The 10,463-nt window shown below is 43.8% G+C and overlaps 1 protein-coding gene across 6 annotated transcripts in view; it reads left to right on the plus strand.

The window, feature by feature from the left end:
• LOC127004982 (UDP-glycosyltransferase UGT5-like) overlaps positions 1-9,942 on the plus strand; it is a 32,679-nt gene extending 22,737 nt beyond the window's left edge. For 3 of the 6 annotated variants that reach the window (XM_050873391.1, XM_050873372.1, XM_050873383.1), the window contains exons 2-8: positions 4,371-4,544; positions 4,639-4,893; positions 6,262-6,495; positions 6,834-6,998; positions 7,114-7,336; positions 7,438-7,657; positions 7,830-9,942. In XM_050873391.1, coding sequence (XP_050729348.1) covers positions 4,371-4,544; positions 4,639-4,893; positions 6,262-6,495; positions 6,834-6,998; positions 7,114-7,336; positions 7,438-7,657; positions 7,830-8,109 — 1,551 coding nt within the window. In that variant the 3' untranslated portion in view covers positions 8,110-9,942. Of the gene's footprint in view, positions 1-4,023; positions 4,272-4,350; positions 4,545-4,638; positions 4,894-6,261; positions 6,496-6,833; positions 6,999-7,113; positions 7,337-7,437; positions 7,658-7,829 lie in introns of those variants that run through there. The other 3 variants (XM_050873398.1, XM_050873409.1, XM_050873417.1) reach the window with 3 other exon arrangements.
• The last annotated feature ends 521 nt before the right edge of the window (positions 9,943-10,463 follow it).

Genomic DNA, 10,463 nt, shown 5'->3' on the forward strand with positions numbered 1-10,463 from the left:
AGACCTAATAAAAAGCACAGTCCATCGCTCCTCCAAATACGTTTTCATGCACGGATAATAATCTTGATGGCTGCATAGTTTACAATCCAAATTTATCCAGAAGACCTTTGACAAGAAAACTATCATCATATTACAAAAAAAGAAGGCATTTTTTGCCAGTAATTCCTGCAAGTCGTGGCATACCTCGTCCCATTTAGGCATAAATAATCAGACACATTTGTTACTGCATTACAGAACAACAAAACTCCAACGAGTAATTTGATCTTTCTTTCGTGAGAGCATATTGATAATGAATCTTAAAAATATCTAAATAGCAGCTGCTGCAAGCTCGAGATGAATAAGTCATTGACACTGCTTCTGTCACTTAATCAGTGAAGTGGAGCACCGGGAAATGATATGAATAGAGATAATCGACGCCAATGCTTCAAACAAACCCGACGATACGAACGGTCTGAGCCCGACGACAAGTGCCCCTCAAGATAACCAGCCAACCAGCACAAGGACATAATTCTTTAACAAACTGGGGATACGCCCAGGGGCGCGTTGCTTCACTCACTCGGCGTCTCCACTCCCGACGGTCCTCCCAAGCAACCTCAAATGTAGCCACCCTATCCATTTCAAGTTGCTCTCGGCAGGATCGATCGACTTGCCCCAGTCATGAGTTACGTGGGCGTCCCCTTGAGCTACTCCACCCAGGGTTGTCTCGTACAGAAAAAAAAGTATAAGCAGGATCAACGTTCGGAAGGCGTGTCAAGTGCCCATATATCCGGAGTTGGCGTTCAGGGACTAAAATGATAACAAGCCTCGATTCAGTTTCATTACGTTTTCAAAGGATCGACACTAGCCTATTCCAGCGATACCCCCATGATCTTGTGGAGGCAGTGGTACCAAAGGCATCGGTGCACCTCTCCGAATCATTATTTAGTGTCCATGTCTCACAGTCTCATAGTTAGTAAGAGAGAGAGAGCATGAGCGACTTAAAGATTCAAATCTTTGTCCGCCTGCATCAATATCGATAACGCCATACATCCGTGTCGAGCAAGTCCATAATAACACCGTGGGCCAGCCAATCCGTTGAGTGACAACTTTTTTTTTTACAGTGAAGCTCAAAGGCAGAAAAAAAACTGAGGAATAAAAAAAAGCCCTCTAATCGCTGTCCCTATAAAATAGTGATAGAGTGGCCAAAAGAGAGGTCACTTTCGGGTGAAGAGGTGTATCGATACTCTCCTCTTGAATGAGGTCAGGTCATAGGCAGGAGGCAATACAGACGAACGAAGGCTGTCCCATAGTTTACCAGTGAAGGGGATGAAATAATGCAGATACTGGTTAACTCTAGCATAAGAGATTTGGACAGTACAGAGATGAGCTTGAGTAGAAAGTTGAGTGTAACGGAGCCGCGGAAGAGGATAGGAATGCAGTTTGCAAGCTCAGAAGGGCAGTCAGCATGAAAGTATCGATAGATGATAGAAAGAGATGCAACATAGCGGCGGAAAGTAAGGGATAGAAGATTGTCAGTAAGAGGAGAGGAGTTGATGAGACGAAGATACTTAGACTCCTCTCTATCTTAGAGAGCAGAGAGTTGTGTGTGTGAAGCCCCCTTGCTCATGAGATGCATATTCCATACGAGGGCGGACAAGGCATTTGGATACCATCTGGATGGGGAAAAAGAATTGGCGGAGACGATACAGATCGCCCAACCTCAAGGTAGCTGATTTAGTAAAAGAGAAGAAATTAGGTTTCCAGTTGAGATTTTGAGTTGAAGATAGAAAGAGGATGTTTATTGGAGAAGGTGGCAACTGAGTGTTATCGAAGAATATGAGATAGGTGTTTGGAAGATTGTGTCGAGTCAACAGGTGGAGAAATGAGTTGTTTAATCATTCAAGGACACCAGTTTCTTCTTGTCTCATTTGTAAATGATTGTAAGGTCTGAGGTTAAGCGTTCTGCAGCCTCCAGTCTAGAATCAAATAGTTCCTGTTGGGAGGGTCTTCTGTCAAAAGAGTTGAGTAGTGCAGAGTAGAGTCATCGGCGTGAGAGTGGATAGGGCAGTTTGTTTTGAGTCCTGTATCGTTCCAAGTCCCCAGCCAGCCTGGCAGAACGACTCTCTATGTTCTCCAGTGCAACTCCACTCCTAGACCGTGGACGCTCTCCAATACACTCTTCGCCAGCTTTGAAAGTTTCGCGTTTAAAGTATCCCACAGCTCTCCAGGGTCCTCCAAAGCTCCAAGAACTTCAAACTAATTTGAGATTGCCAATGCATAATCCTGAGCGCACGCCTGATCTCTCTGTTTCTCATGATGGAACCCCGGAGGGTTGCATCTTAAATATTTTTTGGACTTGATGGGTATCCTAATGCAACAAGTGTATTGTCGATCGCAAAGAACTCAGCACTCCGGAAAACATTACAGTTCTGGAGGATCCCCCCAACGAGTACTAACAAGGATGTGATCGATCTCTTTTCTCACACCGCCAGTAGGGCTATATCAACTAAAGCGGCGAGACTCGCGTCTCTGGAAACAGGAACAAGCAAGCCTCAGCCTTTTGGACTTTGCAAAGTTCAGAAAGAGTGAACTGTTTACGTTTCTGGTGCCAGAGCCATGTGAACCAACACATAACTCGTAGCCACTTTTTTCTTTGTCAGCAGATGCATTGAAGTCGCCCAAGACAATGAGTGTGTCACGCGGAGGCCACTGGTCGACTATAGCGTCGAGCTTGCAATATAACATCTTTTTCTTAAGTTCGCATATCTCGGTAGGAGCGTACACTGCAATAAGAGATATGAAGTCCAAGGTGTGTTTTAACTTCACCAGCATCATGCGTTCATCAACAAGAGTGACCCCAACAACAGAGGATTGCGATCGGGTGGAGACATGATCGAGGTTTATAAATGGATGAAGGGCTTTAACAAGGGGGATATTCATAAGGTTTTGTTGGTAAGAGAACCGGGTAGGACACGAAGTAATGGGTTTAAACTGGATGAATTCAGATTCAACAGGGACATAGGCAAAAATTGGTTTACTAACAGGGTGGTGGATGAGTGGAATAGGCTTAGCTGTCATGTGGTGAGTGCCAATACAATTGTCACATTCAAAAATAGATTAGATAAATTCATGGACAGCGATATTAGGTGGGGTTAGATACACGGGACCTTAGGTTCAAAGGAGCTGCCTTGTACAGGCCTACCGGCCTCTTGCAGACTTCTACGTTCTTATGTTCTTATGTTCTTAAGTGGCTATAGCTGCTTCTTTGAGACGGGCACCGTTGCTTTGGCCTAACCACTAGTAGGTTTAACTCCCACTACTGATTTCTGCATTGCCAAGTCTCCTCGTCTCAAGATTCCCACTATGTCCACTCTCAACCTTCTGAGTTCAGCTGACAGATGGGGTCGTCGCTGATCCCTCGGTCAGTGTGTTCTAGGCACCCACTCGGAGACCACGCCGGAGATTAACCCGTGCCCCGACTCAACGAGTTTGTGTCTCATTATCATCACCCTTGGGGAGAGGGTAGTTGGCGGGGCAATGATGCTCTACTACCCCAGATTTTTCAGAATAATGAATGCTATTTAAATGTCTTGAAATATTCACTATCCTGCGCCATCACCCACCACAGAGCCCTAGAGGGTGAGGCTGATCGGTGGTCATGTGACCCCAACAGATCAAGGGGTAGCAGAATACTATACGCAGCTCCCACCTGACATAGTTGTGGCCGCTTAGCTCATGGTCTCACAGACAAGGACTAACCGATTAACCTCTCTAAACAAGGAGAGACTTCTTGGCTGGAAAAGGAACCAAAGAGGTCTGTTGCTAGCCGCAGCACACTACTACAGCATCGCTCAACCTCCAGAACTTCCGTCTCCCAGCTTTACAAGGACGCCACACACGGCAAACATGTGGGAGGACTGATGTTAAGGGCGTATTAACCCGTCCTCAGGATTTGGAACGTCCAATGGAGAGAAAATTTATTCAGGAAGAGTGAAAGGAGGATACAGCTCAGGGTGGTTGAGTGCGCTGCGGTACTCATCCAGTCAGGTCTGTCCCTTCCAAAAGGATCTGCGTGTGAACATAGGGAATAGAAAATTCAATAAACCTTGGCAGCAAGAGTAAATGTACCTGGAGCTCTCTGCCTCCGTTGGCATTATCATGTTGCATCCATTCAAAGATAAGCTTAAGATATAGGAATTGCGACATGCATCGACTACGTCCGTGCAGCGACACAGTAACATCTATTTCATGGATGTGATAAAGTGCGGAACACGTATATCACAGCAGCAACAGTGAGTTCTATTTGAAATTTCTTAGAGATAAGTGTTGAAAGACAATAAGCATCAAAGTCTTTGACTACTTGCATAAAAGATGTTTTTATTTTCGACTAGATGAAGGTGATGGCGCTATGCATATTGGCAGCAGCCCTGATGAGGGGTGCCGCTGGGGATCTGACACCCCCCGAGAGGTCCTACAAGATCCTCATGCTTCTAACTTCCTCTTCAAAAAGTCACAAGAATGTGTTCATGCCCTTTGCCGAGGCTCTTGCGGACCGTGGCCACAAGGTGAGGCAAGCTCCGAGCAGCAATACACTTAAGGCCTCGTATAACCTTAGCAATTACATGCTTGTTCAAAACGAGATTAATTTTCTACCCACAGGTTGTGATGCTGAGCGGTTTTCAGCAATCATCCGAAAACCAAAACATCCTTGAGATAAACCACGGAGTATCAGCATTTAGTGAAGCCACCGCCTCTATGTTCTCGCTGAGGAATGATGGAGTTGGGAGCTTATCACTGTTTGAAAATTATCTGCCCACCTTGGCCAGGGAACTGTATAAGGTGCCAAAAGTTAAACAACTCTATGGAAAAAGAAAAGACTTTGACCTCATTGTGGTCGACAGTTTATTCAACGAGGTGAGTAAAGGTAACACTGCTTGACAGACCCTCCACCAACGAGCGCCTCGAGGGGCCGCGGTGATCCTCCGTGTGGCTGACGATCATGACGGTCTCCTCCCACGGTCACTTTTCTGGGTGGATTTCAGCAAATTGGTAACTTTGTCTTTAATTACGTCTAAATTCATATTTACAATACACTATTTATTATGATGGTAAACCGCCCATTATTACACGGCATACAAGTATGACGTAGCAAGTAATAGCAAATATTATTTGCAGTGACTTGAGGAAACATTCTCAAATTCATGACTCATAACAAGGCTCTGTAATGAATACGTCAGGTTTCCATAATATTTTGCCATTCTACACAACGCTAATGAAACAAAAGACAGATACAATTTTAGTAAAGGATTTGGGAGGTTGTAGTATTAAAGCTTGCTTCAGTATTAGAAGAATCAGGGGATGGATGAAAAAGGAGCCGCGTGACGAGATACGGAAGACTCAGATAAGTGAGGTGACGTTGCCTGACTTGCGTCAGAGATCACTTACAAATCCATTATTTCTCATCAACAATTTACACGATCTAGGAAAGATTACCGTAAAGCCAGCGACATTAACAAGTTTGCTGATGACACCACAGGGTTTGGTTTGGCAAAGTTTATAGAATAATGTAAATATTAATATTTTTTTAAGAAAAGAAAGCTATGCGATACAAAAAGAGCTACTAATGATTCTGACGAATATAATCTTTAATTTATTTTTTTAAATAATATAATTAATAATTATTTCTTTTTACTAGAGCCTTTTTATTTAGCGGCAAGGAATTAAGTAACTTGGGCCCGTGAATAAAAATACTATTTTTATATAGAGCTGTTTTAAACTGAAGACATATCAAGTCAAGCTTATTACTTCTGGTCGGGTATAAATTGTTGACTAATTTAAATACATCATTTTCTGTATAATTGGTTAGCATTTTATAGATTAATGATAGTGAGAAATATTTGTGTATTGATTCAAAATTTAACATTTTTAAGGAAAAAATATGTTCATTTACAGTCAAATTTACCAAAAAAGAGAATACATGACAATTTTATTTTGTGCTATTTGGACTTTGTGTAGAAATGATGGCCAAGCACTGGCCCAAACGGACACACAGGACCTCACACACCACACACCCATCCCCCTTGCTCATGGGGGGACAGTAACCACTCCTAGTCAACAGAAAGAATCCGGCCTGTACGGGGCTCGAATCGCCGCCTGTTTGGCCGTGAAGCCTAGCAGCGCGGCGCTCTAACCAGTTGCACCACGGAGATGTGTGTGTGTGTGTGTGTGTGTGTGTAAGTGTGAGAGAGAGAGAGAAACACACCTGTACCGTCTCGTTCACAGCTAGTGTATCCGTTCCTACATGAAGTCCCATTCATCACCGTTGCCGCCTGCGGGGTTGACCCCCGACAAAGTGCCATCTTGGGCAACGTTCTCAACCCGTCCTACGTGCCAAACCTTGTGGAAACCACCCCGTTCCCAATGTCTGTGTGGCAGAGGCTGAAGAATACGGCCATGACCATCTACTTTGCTTTCTACTGGAGGAATTGGAAAATTGTCCCACAGATTCAAAAAGAGGTATCATTAGTTTACATATAAATTCACTTCCATCTAATTGATCACACCACCACATCAGTTTCCACAATGATGGTGTTGAAGGATGCAGGATTCAAGGTAGTCGCCTGCAGTAGTGGCAAGGATAATGTGGTCTCTGGTGGCAATCAGAAGACATTTTTTTTTTAGAATTTCACGCAATGGTTTCATTGCCAATATGTTTAAAAAGTTTTCTTCCAAGTTTCAATCATTCTCTGAGAGCCTTTTTCAGCGCCAAAATAAGCTTATTTTCCCAGACTAGCTGAGGCACAATAAAACCTAAATTCACTGTTTCCTTATTCTGTACAGTCTTCCTTTCACAGATATCAGCCCAATTCCCGGATCTGCCGCCGCTGCTGGAAATCGAGAGGAACCAAAGTCTGACGCTGTTGAACACTCACTTCACAATTACCAACGCGGTGCCTCTGCTCCCCTCACAGGTGGAGGTGGGCGCCATGCACTGCCGCCCGGCAAAACCCCTTCCAGAGGTAAGCAACAATAATTTGGCATTATCCATGCCCTTCATCATGCACGACCAGCAGACAAAATACAGCTAGCTTCCCTGACCCTCCTTGGCTAGGCAGCATCTCTCCTACACTGCAGGATCTAGAGTCGTGGATCATAGGCGCGGGCGACGCAGGCGCTGTCTACTTCAGTCTGGGCTCTGTTGCCGCCGGTGAATCCATGCCGCCGAAGTACCGCCAGGCTTTCCTCGAAGCCTTCCGCAGACTGCCACAGAGAATACTTTGGAAGTACGAGGGAGAGATGGAGGGAGTGCCTGACAACGTCAGGCTCAGCAAGTGGCTTCCTCAGCAGGACATCCTCGGTGAGTAGAAGTAATATACATGATATAAAAAAAATCTTGCCAGTAATGAATATATTTCCAATATGCCTGACAGATTTGTCTATCCATCAGTTTCTACACAGCTCACAACAACGTGAAGGTATTCATGTCTCACGGTGGCCAGCTCAGTTTGACGGAGTCCATCTTCCACGCTACACCGCTCCTCGTTCTCCCTATCTTCGGTAACCAGCTGAGGAATGCCAAGTTCATGGAGATCTCGGGTTCGGGTCGCATTCTTGGCTGGGAGGAACTTACGGCTGACAGGATTGTAGATGCTCTCATCGACCTCATAAACAATCCAAAGTTTGTCCTATTTTATATTATCTTTTTTTTACAGTAAAGTGTTTGATAGTTTCCAATAAAAATCACTAACAAAACAAAAAATTGCTACGGCGTCATCTTAATTGGAAGTAATGTTATGTGGGATTCTCAATACACTTGTGCCATCAGCTTAATCAGCGTTGTCTTTGTTCAGGTACAAAGAGAGCGTGTCATCGACGTCGTCGGTGTTGAGGGATCAGCTGACGACACCACAGGAGCGCGCCGTGTACTGGACGGAGTACGTGATCCGCCACCGTGGGGCCCCGCAGCTACGGTGCCAGGCCGCCCAGCTGTCTTGGGTGGAGTTCCTGCTGTTGGATGTGGTGGGTCTGCTCCTCCTGACCCTACTGGTGCTGCTGCTTCTCCTGCGTCGCCTTCTTAGGGCAGTCTCTGCCGCCGTTTTCCGTGGCCACGTCAAGGAAAAGTCGGAGTGACGTGGCGGCAAAGTGAAGCTTTTGGTGCAGAAATTGAGGAGACAGCCAAAGCCTTTACCAGGAGAATGTGGAGTTATACACATTGCAGTAAGTAAGGTAATTTAACAAAGCTATTTCCCATTATAGACCATTGCTCTGTCGCGCTCTATAAATCACAGCCATCGACTTTAACTACTGAATGTAAATGGGAATTACTAATAACTGAAAATGATGAATCTTCTGCTTTAAACATGTCCATAAGTATTCGTGCAGCAGCTGCAGAAGGCTGAAGAAGAATTTATCCTGGTAAAGACAACGCTTCTCCTGATATTTCTGCGTAACGTTTGCTAGGATGTCTCGGAGAGGATTACAGTTAAGGTGAGCGTGTTGAAAGCTCTCCAAGGAGTCCTCCGAAATCTTCTTTAAAGTCGTCCCATTTTCTCAATAAAACTATAAAGCAGTCAAAAAGCTCTACCGACTCTATGTTTACATACGAGTATCACTACAATGGCGTCATACACAGGCATCATCTTAAAAGTTAATAATTATGAAAATGCCAAATATGACCATTTCCTTAAACCTAGCCACGGAGTCTTCATATGGAAGGAAACTGTAAGTCCAGACTGAGCTTTTAAACAATGACGCCTAGAAGCCGTCCTGAGATAAACCTAACAACTGTTTTCTTTATCATTTTTTGTAACCCTCGATTATTGTTGTTTATTTTGCTTCCTTTAGTGCCGGTTGGCTCTCTTGTGTGGGTTGCTGCCGGCTCCACTCCGCTGCTGACGTGGGAGAATTATATTTAATATTGGTGCTATGATATATGACTTGCCACGCTGCCCGCAGGTGCTAATCTTGACTAAACTCGCTTAAGTATGACTGATTAATTATCTGGACAGCATGTGGGTTATTTTCCTCCACTCGGTCATTGTTGAAAATTGTCAGCTGCTTGCTTGGGAACTTAAACCCGGGTCTTAAGGAGCACCACGTTCGCGCAGTGACCACTCGCCCACCGCCTACGCCCGTAATCAGTTATAATATGTATAACATAATATCTCTTTTTAAATATGAGATTATACGGTATAGCTTCCACGGAGCTCTGCTTTAACTTTTACTCTTCAAATAACGCTAAGTTAAAAAAAAAAAAAACATTGTATTCTATTCTCTGAGTGTCTGGACGAAACTCAATGTTGGGCCCCAGTCGAGCCCGTAACAATGACAGGCGAAGGGGAAATAAACCAAACTGAAACAAAGGAAGCGTCTCACAGCTATTCACAGTGATGAAAGCCTGTCCAGTATGACCTAACCATCAAAATGTTTTGCTTTTTCCCGTCGGTTTATGGCCCCTGTCTCCGAAGTCTACATCTGTTTTTGTCGTGGTGTCGTTTTCCTTTGGTGCCTTTGTTTTGGTTTGGTTTATTTCCCCTTCGCCTGTTACTGTTACGGGCTCGTCTGGGGCCCAACATTGAGCTTCGTCCAGACACTCAGAGAATAGAATACAGTGATTTTTTTTTTACTTAGCGTTATTTGAAGAGCAAAAGTGAAAGCAGAGCCGTGTGGGAGCTACACCGTATACTATCATCTTGAAAAGGAGATATTATGTTATACATATTATAACTGATTACGGGCGGAGGCGGTGGGCGAGTGGTCACTATATATAATTGCCAAAGAGTATTAAAGACTAGGCAATAAACATGTTATATATCATTGATATATCCATACTTCAGTGTAAAACAATATTATGTTTAGCTAAAAAATCCTACTCCCGCAGGTCCCTAGAGCCCTGACGGGACTCTGAGTTCCCATCATTGTATTTTTGTATGATGAATACAGAATTGCAAAGATGCAACATAAGTGGTTTATTTACGTCCCTAAGAAGATAATATGTTGAAGAGAGAATGATGATACAACACTATCATAATTCAGGACTGAAAGGGTTAAAGGTTTCTGTTTTTGCTAAAAAATTATCTAAAGGCTTGAGACGAACTGAAATTTCCCATAAGCTTAACGTTAATATTTTCGCATTAATACTGATGATGAGGACCTGTCATTTTTTTCCCCCTTTCCGCAGATTTTTGTCAACCAGTAAGTACGAAGGATGATGAATCCTGCATCTTGTCCCTCCCAGTGGGCTGATTTTGTGCTCCCTTTCATGTCCACTTTTGTTACTCTTTAAATAACCTTACCGTGTCGTATTCTTGGTAGCGTGATCTGAGTTCAAGTTGTTTAAGGAGACTAGAGTTCGGGGAAAAAACATGGGAAAAATATATCTTACATTTATTTTAAAATAATTGCTTCACTCAACATATTTCACCCAATTAAAAATATATCATTGTGACACGTTCAGCAATAGACAAAACACACGACTACGTCAC

This window comes from Eriocheir sinensis, chromosome 3 (genome assembly GCF_024679095.1).
Source record: "Eriocheir sinensis breed Jianghai 21 chromosome 3, ASM2467909v1, whole genome shotgun sequence".
NCBI classification, from domain to species: domain Eukaryota; kingdom Metazoa; phylum Arthropoda; class Malacostraca; order Decapoda; family Varunidae; genus Eriocheir; species Eriocheir sinensis.